The sequence below is a fragment of the Leptinotarsa decemlineata genome, unplaced genomic scaffold (assembly GCF_025532065.1).
Source record: "Leptinotarsa decemlineata unplaced genomic scaffold, Ldec_3_MD MMD2_tig00002082_RagTag_RagTag, whole genome shotgun sequence".
NCBI lineage: Eukaryota > Metazoa > Arthropoda > Insecta > Coleoptera > Chrysomelidae > Leptinotarsa > Leptinotarsa decemlineata.
In genome coordinates this window covers 5,115,915-5,130,428 of record NW_027412573.1, presented here as the reverse complement: position 1 = coordinate 5,130,428, position 14,514 = coordinate 5,115,915, and the positions used below count along the sequence as shown (strand labels likewise).

General features: G+C 34.8%; 1 protein-coding gene and 1 long non-coding RNA gene across 4 annotated transcripts in view; both read left to right on the top strand.

Annotated features, from left to right (window-relative positions):
• Positions 1-14,514, top strand: part of LOC111503168 (O-acyltransferase like protein) — a 112,432-nt gene that overhangs the window by 44,178 nt on the left and 53,740 nt on the right. The window contains exon 1 of one of the 2 annotated variants that reach the window (XM_074176879.1): positions 12,663-12,808. The exons of the other annotated variant lie outside the window; for it this stretch is intronic. Within the exon in view, the coding sequence (XP_074032980.1) occupies positions 12,751-12,808 (58 nt within the window). The 5' untranslated portion in view covers positions 12,663-12,750. Of the gene's footprint in view, positions 1-12,662; positions 12,809-14,514 lie in introns of those variants that run through there. 2 annotated transcript variants of the gene reach the window in all.
• LOC141482901 (uncharacterized) lies at positions 1,982-4,482 on the top strand. Of its 2 annotated transcripts, XR_012465796.1 has the most exons (3): positions 1,984-2,446; positions 3,630-3,792; positions 4,243-4,482. It is a non-coding gene; the product is annotated as an uncharacterized lncRNA (long non-coding RNA). The 2 variants fall into 2 exon arrangements; XR_012465795.1 differs by having other exon boundaries at positions 1,982-3,792.

Genomic DNA, 14,514 nt, shown 5'->3' with positions numbered 1-14,514 from the left:
TGTGATAATTTCCTGACTATTTTATGATGGTTTTTTAATTTTATTTCATGAACGTTTCTATGACAAATTTATGAAACACTTTTATTGCCTACAACTGTAGTGTGTTCACTGATCATCTAATATAATCAATTAGCATTTTGAAAGTAATTAAAAAATACTAATAAAATAAAACTGTTGCAACATCATGGAATTATAAAACAACTTTGCTGGTTGGGATGTCAAGATGCTGATGAGAAAGAACACTGTACCTAACGATATATACTGTTTTGAAGTGATATTATGCATGTATGTTCACAATGAATTTGTATCCACATCTACGTATTTTAGTGTGACAATACTATACATTTCATGCTCTGCCTATAAGAATTTTGTTCATTGGACAAAAACGTATATTTTGATTGCTTATGTACCTGTCAGTACATAGAGAAAGAATACAAAAAAGTATCTAACACCTGTGTTACTCACTGTACATTTGAAGGTATTTGCTGAAAAGAGGCAGATAATTTATGGACAATTGAAGATGAGTGCATGAACTACTCAAGAAGACGGACTTGTTAGAATGGTGATAATAAACAAATGAAATTTCAATGTCTTTTGTGGACTGGGAAAAAAAAGTCAAGTGAATAGACTCATTCACATCAAATGAAGGAGATCTAACTTATGACTCTGATGAATACTGAATTTAGAAAGATTAGCTGTATACATTTCCAGAAGTGCAAAACTCATTCATTTCATTCTCTTTGACGTAGTTATGTAGTTTTTCCTTGAAAAACATTGCAGCAACATTATGTTCCTTGTTAGGAAGTCGTTTCAAATTCTACGATTATTTGTACTTGATTGACAGTCCCATCATTTAAAAATACAATTGTTTTCCAAGTGAGTGTGATAATCATAGGTGAAACATGCCAGGATCAAAGTAACACAGACAAAACAGAACGTATATATCCGCGAATTCTAACAACTTTGATTAGCAGTTAACATGTTTAACGTTGAACATTTGTTATTATAATTACATCCGATAACGTACTGAAAAATATAAAAGAATCCTCGGAGCCTTGGTTCCAGAGTCGGAGCAATTTTCCCTAAGGTATACACAATTTTAATGTGCAATCTGGTATAGTATTTCCAATACCAATTGGAACAGCACAGAGAAGGAATTCCCGCCTCGACATAGGAGTCGGCATATTATTTTTCATTGGTAGTTTTTCAGTTACTTATTCTTCAAAACATAGCAATTGATCACTACATCAAAAAGTTATCTCAATTGAATTTTTCCACCATGGTTAATTATGAAAAACTTCGAAATTCAAGGTAGTTGATTTCCGAGTCGAAAACTTTAAAATACAATGAAAACACAAATAGTCACACCGAATTCTCGTCGAAAATATATTTACAAAATAATAGAGGCCAACAAAATTGCTAGAAAAATCAAAATTCTTCTTCGCTATATTCGGATGGGGTAGAATCATCATCGTGTTGCATAACGATCGGATTTATGGAACTTTGCACATAATATTTGTTCTCTTCTATTATAACGTGAGCCACACAGTTCTTCCACACATCACTATTACCTACTTCATTAACCACTCGCTTTATATTGTCAAGCACCACAGCATTCAAAGTCGGTGACTGATTACATTTCCGCAAGCTTTCTTTCATTGTGATCCAAACCATTTCAATTGGATTAAATACATAATAGTATGGAGGCAAACGTAAGAGAATATGACCACGTGTTTCACACATAAAATCAATAATATACTCTTTTTTGGAATTACTTTGTTTTATGGTCGCCAGTAATACCTTTTTCGTTGGAATCTTCTCGGGTATTTCCATGTCATGATTTCGTATGAAATCAACAATATCTGCTTTTTTTGTGTTATTGTTTGCTATTGTAGTCAATAACCGAGAATGATACGAGGCGTTATCTATAACAACAACCGAGTTTTGAGGAATATTTGGGAGAAGCTGCTCACTGAACCACCCAGTTAACACAAACATCTATGCGATGTTACTTTCTTGTCTTTTAATCTATTGAAATGTGAAGTTCTTATATACATCACTGTTACCGTAAAGGGATATTGAATTTGAATTAACGCGTCATCTCTCATCACTTTTTTGCTACAGCAAGGCACAAATAGACCTGAATCTGTGATGCTATTTGATGTATCAAAGACGCCCAAATGTGAATCACAAATTTATCATCTGTTGATTCGCATTTTTTTCGTCTCAGTGCAGTATATACTATTCACATAACGGTTCACATTCGGGACTCACAAAATAGTAAAGAGTGAGTTGAATTTTAACCGAAGTTTTATTTGTACCAAAAGTAGAAAATTTGACAAATAGATAGATTCTGTGGTTTCGCATTACATAGTGTTCTGTGGTTTCACTGAGTTATGTGTTATCCGTTTAAAAATTATTTGGGGTTGTTGTTTTGATGCAAAAGGTAAGTGGCAAATACAATAATAGTGAAAAAGGACTCCGCGTCTTTTCATATTCAGACATAAAACTCTCTCAATCAAGAATATTCAGTGTTTTAGTTATCACATTGAAATATTGAAGCGGATCAACATAACCTCAATTTCACCATGGTAAGGTATAAATCAGTTCAATGTTGTATGAGCTTCCGAAAGAGGAAAGGAATGAGATTGTTGTTGAATCATTATAGTCGACAATCTTCTTCTGTCGATCAGAACAAGTCAGTGTCAATATATTCAAAAGAGTCGAACATGGACAGACAGTTTCTAATACCCCATCATTAAATGTGATAATTTTGTAGTCAAGTCTATCTCTGTAACACAAATTGACTAAAAGTGTTTGAAATTCAACATTGATTCAGAAAATTTTGTTACAGTACCATACATTCATCATATGAAAAAAAAAAAAATTAAACAATATTTGTAGTGTTTAAATCACAACTGAAGAAAGTTGAAATCATTATTTGTTCATTTGATAAATGAGTTTTGTTTTCAATATGGGAGTTTTCAGTTTGAATCAGTCAACGAGTCATTTTCTTAGAGTTTCCCGTCGAACAAAATATTGATATTTATTTTGTAGTTGTAAAGTTTGTTTTTAAGTTATCCATTTATACAGGGTCATTGTTATTTTAGTTTTTCCATAATTTTATCAGTCATATATCACTCTTGATATATCATTATGATACTATATTTTATATAGTATATTTTATATAGTTAGTAATTATGTTCATTACATAATGTAAAGTTTTTATTTCATGTTGTTTTTTTACCAAGAGTGTTTGTCGTTTGGGAAGTGTTATGTTTACATATTGCGGCAAGTGAAAGGGATTACTAACCTCACTTTCGTAAGTGCAACACATTTCACAATATCTTAAATAAATATTACAATCAATTATCAATTCATTGTAGAGTTCCTGGTGAAGAGCCAATAAAAACTCAAAAGCTAGAACAGAAAAAAGAGTTCACTTATTTTACCATCCCCTTATTGTCTGCATACCCGAAAATTATAAATAATTCTTTCTCAGGAAATTGTAAGCTAAAATATTTATCTTTGTTGACGTTTCAAAGGTTACAATTCCCAGAAAAAATACAAAAAAATTCACACCAGAGAGTTTTAACAATATTCATAATTATTCATCCAAACATTTTCAGACGAAGTATTTTTTGACCATCGGAGGTTTGACTGCCAAAGACTTCCACAGCAAAGCTATGGGAAAACTGATGACCAACTCGTTGGCGCTGATGTGCAGCTGAAAGGGGTTGAAAAACAATCACAAAATTGGTGATTACCAATTACTGGAATAATGTTTATATGGTGAGAACATCATGAAAAAATCACTAGGTATTTCTACCAGAAGATGAGTTTTTGCTATTAACCTTTTTTCTTTTTCAAAACAATTGTCAAACTATAATAACGTATTTGAAATAACGCTTTATTGTGTGATTTGAGTATTGAGCATGTCTGAAGAAACTATTGTATAGTGAAACACGTGTCGCCGTTTTGTAAACTGATAAGTGAAAATCAAACAATTAATTGTTAATTGAATACGTTATGATGAATTTTCATCAAGCAGCCATTTACATCACTTTTATTAATATATTATAATATATTCCACCAGGAATGTAAGGATGGTATTTGTCAAAACATTTTATTTTAATTTTTCGTTGATAAATTCTATTCAGTTTTATTTCTAAAATTTATAAGATTTCAATAGAAGCATTATGAAACATATCATTTGATTTTAAGCTGGGTTTTTGATTTCAGGTGCAATTTGTCAAAGATTTGAATTGACTTTGAAAGAGTTCGAGATATTGACGAAAGATTGGCTTCGCCATGCAAAGCAGAGGAGGACCAGGGAAGAAAATAAATCATCTTGTTAGTTTCTGTCATATGAGAAACAGTTTTCTGGGAATTTTGTTTTTGTTTGTTGCTTTCAGAGTTTATTTTTATTTATATTCATACTTATATACTATATGATGCGCAAATATAAATTGCGAAAATGCTTATTTGACTTTTTATTTTACTCTTTGGTGTTTGGCTATTGAACTTTGTAACTGCCTACAGCATATAGTGTGTCACAAATGAGCTTCCTATAAAACTTTGAGGGAAAGAATTATATGAAAGATTTAGCTATTGGTATTTTTTTGTATATTATCAATGTGATGAAGTGAAGAGTACTAAGAGCAATACCAATACCTTAAAGTGTCAGTGGATGCTCCACGTGACACACTATAAGTGAATTGATCGGCTTTATCGCATTCACTATGAAAGCAACATCTATGCGAGTTACAACACACTTCAGAAAATGCATCGTTTTCATCGGAATGTGAGTTACTGAGTGAATCTTAATGTAACTCTCATTTTGAGAATTTCCAATCTCACATTTCATTACTAAAATCATGATTATGCGAGTTTGATTTTGAAGCGAAAGAGTACCTCATATTCAGCTCTTTTAGAGTTTCATTGTGCAACACAATGTGATGCCTGAAGCCGGTCACCAGGGTCCGAAATAGAAGTTCGTGAGATGTCAATGTGAGTCAAATTGCGATTCAAGGCTGTGATCTGAAACATGAATGTGCAGCACTTTGACATCTCTGAGATCGTTTTGTGTTAACTGGGCAGGTTTCGAATAAACCCGCAGTCATATCTTCGTGGTAATCAGCAGACGAATACTTGGTTTCGTCTACCTAGCCATATTTGACAACATCATGGATGTCAAACCAAGTTTAGTCGAGGTAGATTATATGTCTGCTGGATATATATATATATATATATATATATATATATATATATATATATATATATTTTTATTTCAATTTCGCTGTATATACTTGTTGCAATATTGAATCCTGCCATTTGATTGGTTGTTATTGTATGGAACTATCAATAAAAGCCATTATTATTATGAAGAAAAGAGAAATGAAACTTTTCCACCACTTTTATTTGTTACTAACGTTACTGTTCGCATAGGACGAATGAAAGTGGCGAAAACATAGAAAGTTTCATGTCTCTTTTCTTCATTATGATTTCCTACCACGTAGTAACGGCTACATCCATCAATTCATCATCATTATTATTATTATTATAAGTACCAAGAGAATGTGCAAATGAAAATTTGTAAAAATAACATTGAAATTAAATAGTATAACGTGAGTTATCCAGAGTGTCACTCTCTAGATGAAGCATTTCAATTCAGCTCCAGGAGAATCTTCCTGCAAAAACTAACATAAGCATATTGACGAAGGAATCTTCAAAGCTCTAGGCATCCAGTCTATGAGAGAGTAGAATATACGGAGAATCATGGTGTGTCGACCTTTACTGCCGGTGTTTAAAGAATTGTTCCAAGTTCATTATCCGTAATCGTCAAGTTTTAATACCCGACGTTTCCTCTGCTACTGCAGCAGATATTATCAAAGGCGGTGCGGTAACGATCGAAGTGATCTGCTTTGCTGCGATACGTATCGCATTCAATCTCAACTGGAATGGTGGAAAAATTGGCGATCTCGCAACCAATGAGCTAGAATGTTCAACTTCAACCGAAGCAATAGCAACAGATTCCGGAATGATTTTCCGAGTAGCTCTTCGTTTTTATTCCTCAAACGAAGATTTGTCGGTTCCAAAGTAGTACAGACCAGAAACATACTTGAATTGTTCATGCTGTTAGATCGGATGTATACGCAGGCGATAAAAAAGGACCGTTCGTTGCTCATACACTCCCTCGAGTGCATCATTATATCATCTCCTTTTGGGCTAGATCGATCACCATAAGGAATTTGAAATGACATCGCATGAGCTCATCCTGTATTTGCTTAGCTGCTTTGCGATACCTGACAAAATAGTGGTGCTGCTCTGGAGGTGTCAGACTGGAACCTAAATAGAGCAATCAACTTCCAGGAGATGTGTATCTGACCTAAATAGAGCAATTAACTTCCGGGAGATGTGTATCTGAGTACGATTTTTTCAGCCACGGGCATGACGTCACCCATTCGTTCTAATTTATGCCTCTCAGTAAAATAATGATTCAAAACTACAGTCATGCTATCAGTGTAGAATTTCAAGAAAACAAATAAGTAATGGTCCATCTCAGGAAGAGACGATCTGGAGTATACGTAAACCAATCGCAGCTCGTAGATAGAAACATCCTGCACTACTTGGATGCTGGAGACGTTAACATATTTCGGGGTGAAGCAATACCACATACGGTGAAACTGAAAAACTTTTTTCATGGCAGGAATGAGCACAAACACCGCCAGTTGCTGCTACAAACCTGCTGTCTGCAGTCTACTCTTTTGAAGAAGTGAAGTCAAAGTGAAGGAGTTGTATTAAACCCTCCGTTGAGTTAACCGTTGAACACAGAAAAGCAATATACTTCCGAGTTTGGAGTAGTAACAGAATGGTGCTGGATAAAGTCTTCAAAGTTATCAGAAATCCAGATATCTATCTACATGGTCCGTGATCATGGTTGAACGAATATAGAGAATTGTTGTTCTCGACTTATTGTATCTTCCCAAGGTATATGATCCTCAGACCCAATGATCATTCACCATTTTAATGACTTTTTTGTCAATATTGCTGACAATATAATTCAATTTCTACCAACGGTATGCGAACAGGGTTTACTGAATTTCAGAAATTTTCCTGCCCCTTGCAGCTCTTTTTTTCTCGGCCCAGTGACCGAAGAAGACGTTCAAAGTGCAATGCTCACTCAAAAATTCCAAATGCTTAGATGCTTATGAACTAAATAGTGATATCATTAAAGAGACCTCCCAGATATTGTTGCAGCCTCTTTCTAAATCGATAAATGTAATATTCGCAAGTGGTGTTTTTCCTGATGCATTTGAGCTATCAAAAGTTATCCCTTTGTTTAAAAACGGAGACATTTCTCTTGTTAACAATTATCGTCCCTTTTCAATAATATACATTTTTAGCGAAATAATTGAGAAGATTATTGAACAACGTCTTTACGTATATTTTGTAAAATATAAATTATTCAACGAATCTCAGTTTGGTTTTCGTAAGTACCGCTCTACAGTAGAGGCAGTTCTCAATGTGGTGAAGAAGTAGTCGACAATTTTGAGTAAGGTAACCACACAGCTATTACGCTCTGCGACCTTTCCAAAGCGTTCGACTGCGTCTCTCACGACATATTATTGGAAAAACCATATTACCATGGCGTCAGGGGAGTATCTCTGTCCCTCATAAAATCATATTTATCGAATAGATATCAAGCAATCAGTAGCAATAATTGCATTTCGAATTTAAAACTCGTTAAACATGGTGTTTCCCAAGGATCAGTATTGGGACCACTTCTATTCATAATTTACGTGAATGACATTAGTAATTTCATGCATCCATATGAAACTGTTTTGTTTGCCGATAACACTACATTTATTTACTTTTACAAAAATTCTATTGAACTATCTAGAATATCAAAGGAAGTCGATGAGAAGGCAGAAGGTTTCTTCGTGTCAAATCGACTCAAACTGAATACAGATAAAACGCAACAGTTATAGTTTTCAGCAAGCTTTGCCGCTACATCAAGTGCGAACATTGTTAAATTACTTGGGTTAGTAGTCGATAGTACTCTCACTTGGACCTGTCGTATTGACTAATTGAGTAAAAATTATCTAGAACTCTTTTTTTATTGCGTCAGTTGAGAAATATAACTAGTTTCGATACACTGAAAATAATATATTTCTCCCTCTTCCATTCTCACATTAGCTATGGTGTTATACACTGGGGCAACTCAACAGGGGCTGTGAAAATGGTTATAGGGATTATTGTCTACCTCTGTTTTTGAAATTGAGAATAATATTTTTGTACAACGTTCTCATAGAAATTAATAAAAAATCAACTTCAAGCAATCAGACCTTCATGACTATGATACCAGAGATTGTAACAAATTTCGGACAAACCGCTATCATTTGACTAAATCACTAAATCACTGAATTTCAACCTCTACAACTATCTTCCCGATAGTTTCAAAATTCTTAGTATTCTCAGTTCAAAAAAACAATAAAAAATTATCTTTTGAGTTTTTGCTTCTACTCTGTCGAAGACGTGAATCATTTCAAATGTTTATAATGTCAACATACATACTCAATTTTTGTTTTTATATTTTTGTATTTGTGTTCCTCGTTTATTTTTATAATATTTTGATTTTTTAACAAATTACTTTCATGCTATTTTTTGACTTGCTACAAACATTTTATGATGTAACGTGGTGAAATAAATTATCTATTTATTCACCATCTCAGGGCATGGTCATTGGTTGTTGGTGTCAATTATCGAATGATTGTTTTTACCACATTTGATGCTTGCGACTAATTTTCTTAAATTTGTGAGGAAAAGTTCATATTCCGTCACCTCTCAGCAGCGTTCCAAAAGATTGAGTTTCGAACCTTGTCCAAATGTAACAAGTCATAGTTCTTTTTCCAAAATATGGTTCGCAAATGTGGAATTGCTCATTATATTCAAGAAACCACTATGCTCTTTCATTCTTCGGAAAAAGGTTTGCCCCTTTTGTCCAGTATGAATTTTGGGTAAGAAACATGACTCAGTAGGTATACCCCTGATACCTCCGACACTGAAGTTTTGTGAACTGTTCAGCGAAAATCTAACAATAGAGCATTACTTCAATACAATTCTCTGTTTCGAAGCCCTGTATTTCAGACATTCCAGCGTGAACATGTGCTTTATTGAATGCTACTTCCCGATTGTCTGACATCCATGTGAAGTCGTGGAAGAATGGCGACAGAAAGGAAAGCATAACTAATAGGTAAATTCCGTCTCCCAAGAGAAAGCACAGCCTCGTTCCATAGATGAGTAAACGTGGCACATCCTTCCGGAAAATCGGGAAATTAACGGCATCTGTATGCTGCATGTTAACTGTTGTAACATTGTGGAACTTCGAATACACCAGTCAATCTGTTGCTATGACTGTAATTGACTGGAATTGTAGTTGGCATGAGATAGTGGTGTCTGATATGAATAAGTGAATGGTCTAGCCATAAATATTTAGCAGTATTGCCATTCAGGCAGGGATACAATGCGTGTATTGTGATAATATTAGTTTATTGGCATGGTCGTCATCATTGAGTTACCAATGACTGAAATGTATATTCAAATGTGTTGTTTGATGAACTGTTCAAAAACAATGACAAATCGCTGATAGTATACAATCATCTTGTCACTGTGTTTACATGTTTCATTAACACCTCAGTGCAATCAAGAATTGATTCGGAGTTCAGAATGAAGTCTAGAAATTGCAAAGTATGGAATAAAATCTATGGAATAAGACAAAACTATCATTCCAACCATTCGTTTGATGAAACTTTAGACCGTTGTCTAAATGTATTGGGAAGTTCTTCACTGTTTGGTTCATTGTCTGTATCAACAGGATTTTTACTGTTTGGAAACTGTAACGGTCTCTGAAAAATCACAAGCACTTCTCAGGAAGTTTATTCCACATAAACGCAGTTCTTCAGTTGAAAACAGTCGGGTTCGAAGTGTATTTGGTTGAACCTCAAAACGATGAGCAGCCACAGTCCGTCGCGTATTTCTGATACGTACCGCTCTTGGCGGAATCAAATGTGCCAAGTGACTTGAACACTTCTCCTGAAAGTATCTATAGAAGAGAGACAAATCTCCAACCTTTCTTCGATGTTCCAGGCTATCAAGATTGCCTGTGATGTTTGCGTCTCCAATCAGGCGGATAGCTCTTTTCTGGATGGAATCCAGCAACTTCAGGGTATATTTGGGGGCGGAGCTCCATACATGAGAACAATACTCCAATGAAGGAGGAAGCAATGAAGGAAGCATCAAAAATTGCTGGGGTGTATATAGTTTTCTGGTTCGGAACAGTGTGCCAAGCTTTCGAAAAGCAGCCTTTGTAATTCCAGCGACATGATCGTGCCAAGACATATGGGTGTCCATTTCAACCCCCTCAACAAACTTATCAAAGTAGGAAGCGGAACTGTCCGACCTGACATTATTTTCATACCCGGATCGGAGGCACCACGCTCATTGCCTTGATTTCTGCTTCAGTTTGTATTGGGATATTTTGTTGGAGGTTCCAAGACCATATTCTCCTGTAATTGATTCAAATGATCTATTGTTTTCTCCTCTGCTGATTTTTTATAGAACATTTATGTATATCAAATACTACTTCAGTCACAGGTTCATTGGCAGTGGTACGATGTGAAAATGCAAAGTTGTAACAATACTTGACTTGATAACCAGATTTATTGGTGGAGATACAATGTGGGAATATATAGTGGCAAATTCTTTTTTGAATTAGTGGAATCAACTTCGTTGAGTTCCAATACTCAGGTTAAAAACCCAAGTCCATCAATTTTGACTTATTATAATTACTATCTGGAGAAATTCCAAGAGGTAGTTGATTTTATTTTCAAGTAGGTTCTCTCGAAGGCGATAATATAATCCATAGGTTTACCATTGATGAAGAAGGGTGGGACATCCCACTGTGAGCTGTATTTTACAGATTCCAAAATCAATGTACTCCTCCTTCTTGTGGATATACTTGTGGATCAATTTGGTATCTTCAATTAGTGTTCTTCGGAGTATTACTTGAAGTCCGCAATTTATTCATTCTATCTCACTTGGTATTTTTCAGTGTATCGTTCCAGTTCTAGCATCGTGGGAACCACTGTTGCTTAACTTTTTCATTTCCACCTCATTTGAATTCTTTATATGGAAGTGGAGAGACTTTCAAGGTTTAGGGAGCTTCCATAACTTGTTTTGCGGTGAGATCTGCATGAAAAATGAGTATTAAAACTAACTAACGCTACTGCAGTTTCATCCTACAATGACATAAAATGAATCGAAATAATGTACAATTTAATGAGTATATTACCTGAATTTTGTTTACGTGTATTTACGTGTTTATGAATTTCCCAGGATTTCAAATAATTGAGTTTCCAACCCTTGTATGCATAGTGCAAAATTTCCGTACCACTTAGATTTAGGAACTTGTGGTTGCATTCCAAGGAATTGTTTGGAAACGTCGAATTGCGGCCACATTGTCCCACATAAACACTATTACACTCCTCACACTTGAGGTCATAAACTCCAGATTTGTACATCTTGTCCACTTCATCTTTGGCATTGAAAAGGAAATTAGATAACCTGGTATGTGACCTGAATGCTACTTCGACATTGTCTTTGTTTTTTTTTACCAAAATATGTCTAAGTTACAAATTTCTTGATTGTTTGATGTGAGTTATATTATATCTGTGCGTGAATTTCTTCTTCTTCTTCTTCCGATTATGATCGTTGCTTTCTTAGAGGCGCATTTGACCAGAGTGCGTGAATTTGAGACTTTGTTTTCTAACTTTTTGATTGTGTCTGTCATATCTGTATGATTGTTTCAATTTCCCTAACTAGATTGTTAGCAGACAAATGTAACGGGAATGCTCTGTGTGATATTGAATTGTAGGCTGCTAATTTATGTTTCTTGGGATGGAAAGAATCACTTTGGATTGTCATGTCTAAATAGCTTGGTTTCCTGAATACATTGAACTCAAATCCATTATGAATAAATGTGATGACCAGGTCTAAGGAATAAATCACTTTCTCTATCTCTGTTTCGAGTGTGAACTGTATGTTTCTATTAATTTCATTCATAAATTTCATAAATTGGTTCAGCTATTGTGTATTACGGTAAGTTTGCTCTGAAAATCATAGAATTACAAACCACATCATTGTAAAGGCAACTTTACACTGTGCGACAAAACGTAACGGATTATTTGTAACGACGAAACGTTACAGACGAGTCTTAGCGTGTAATCAGGAAATTACTACGACTCGTTGAAGTTTGCTCCAAATATTCATTAATTTCCTGAAGTGTGGACAGTCAATCCGATCTAGGCGCAAGTTCTGATGTGGGGTTCACGTTTGATCTAGCTGTTTTCTATTTGTTGTGAAATTCAACCATTTTCTATAGTGCAATTTTTATTCAGTAACCATATATCCAAGAACTAATATTTTTTTATGTGAGGACATCGATGATTATATTCAAAAAAGACAATTAAATGGAAGCAACAATTTTTCCGGAAATCATATTCTAGTACACGTCCTCGTTTGTAATTGTTTATCAAATTCAGCTCTATATGTAATGTTCTTCAACCAACCGTTTCTGTAAATAAATACAACTCGATTACCTTGTTTTTCTCGTAGTTATCTTTTTTGTAACTTATACACCACGCACATAGTTTTTCTTCAGAACGCCTGACACATTAGAAGCGTGTGAACATGTGGAAAATTTTTTTGTGGTGCTTTATTGTGCATAGCAGTATTACCAAAAGCATAGGTGAGAAACTCGATCATTCTTATTGTAGGTTGTGCTGAAAAAATATACTTCTACTACATCATCCCTTCATTCTTCATTATTTGAAAAACTGAAAAAAAAACAAATGATAATGGAAATACTCGAAATTTTTTCGAATACGTCAAATGCAGGATGTAATACGGAATGGAAATAATAAATATATGAATGAATCACATATAAACCCTTCAAATCCTAGTTCAATTTGATATGTCAAGGAATGACAGGTTTGTATCAAATTTTCAAAATAATTTCCAATAAACTCAGGGTGACTTTAAAATATGAGGAGTCGAATATAACTACTTGTGATGCACTGTTTGGAACCTTTGGTGTAGCAATGAATATTACTGGAGTTCAGTCCCAACACCAAACCATTATTTTTAACACCTTTTTTTAACTTTCTCCTGAAGATGATCACCAAAAATATCCAGTTCAACACAAACAATTTTTCAATTATTATCCATTGCACCGGAGGTTTACTTGTCCCAACGGCTTTAGATCCTTTTCCTGAGATTTACAATGAACAGTTTACGAAATCACAACACGTGTAGCACAACACGATAAGCAAGTCCATACAATTTGGGTATTGGTCAATTGCAACACATATCCTAAGAGAGCCCCTACGGGATTTTTTGGCCCATTGTTACTACAAACTAATTCCATGATGTGTTTCAATATCTCCAAGGATTTGGTTATTCGAAGTACGAAAACAACGCCGAACTTGCTTGGGTTCAGCCCTAATTCTGATTGATGATGATATTGCAGCCAACATTGACGTAAAACCACACTGCCCTTGTCTTTTTGCGAAAGCGCTAGAAGGAATTAATGTAAGGGAACTGAACACCATCACTGGGTTTGAAGTAAGAAGTGCACCTCCGGCTGGAGGTGCTGCAGCGCTAGCTGCGGCAGCAGCTGCTGCTGAACCTGCCAAGGAGGAAGAAAAGAACCTGAAGAGTCTGATGATGGTATGGGTCTTGGACTCTTCGATTACAGTATAAGTTTTATAATTATGTGACATTGGATTAAACTTTTTCTGAGTTTAAAAAAATATATACACTCCATAGTACGAACAGGTCTATTGTGAAGTGAAATACATGTTGCGGTTTTGAAAACTACAGTGAAAATCTTACAACAAAGTGCTACCCGTATACTTTATGTGGTTTAATCGGGTGTCTGGCTATTTCATCACAAATCCATTCAATGAATATCACTAGAGTTTTATCCCGACACCAAACCGTTATCTTCAACACCTCGATACATGTTTCAATTACCAAGTTATCATCTTCAAGAAGAAGATTAAACTGGTTCAATCTTCCTCCTAAAGATAATCACTTGGTGATTGAAACACGTGCCGAGGTGTTCAAAATAACGGTTTGGTGTTAGGATAAAACTCCAGTAATATTCATTAGTACCCCAAAGGTTCCAAAGAGTGCATCACAATTCTATTCAAGTCTTCAATTCTAGTAATAATAAGAGTGAATAATTATCGATAGTATTAGATTATGAATGAAACGGTTATATGAAAAAATTTTCAACCTCTTGTTGATCAACGAGGAACCCGAACGTTAACCCTTATTTATTAACAGGTTCAACTTCAGTCCCTTAGCTTTTACATAGTGTTTACTAGTTGTTGCCCGCAGCTTTGCTCGCGCAGAGTTTTGTTTGTCACCATTCTAAACGAATAATTACAA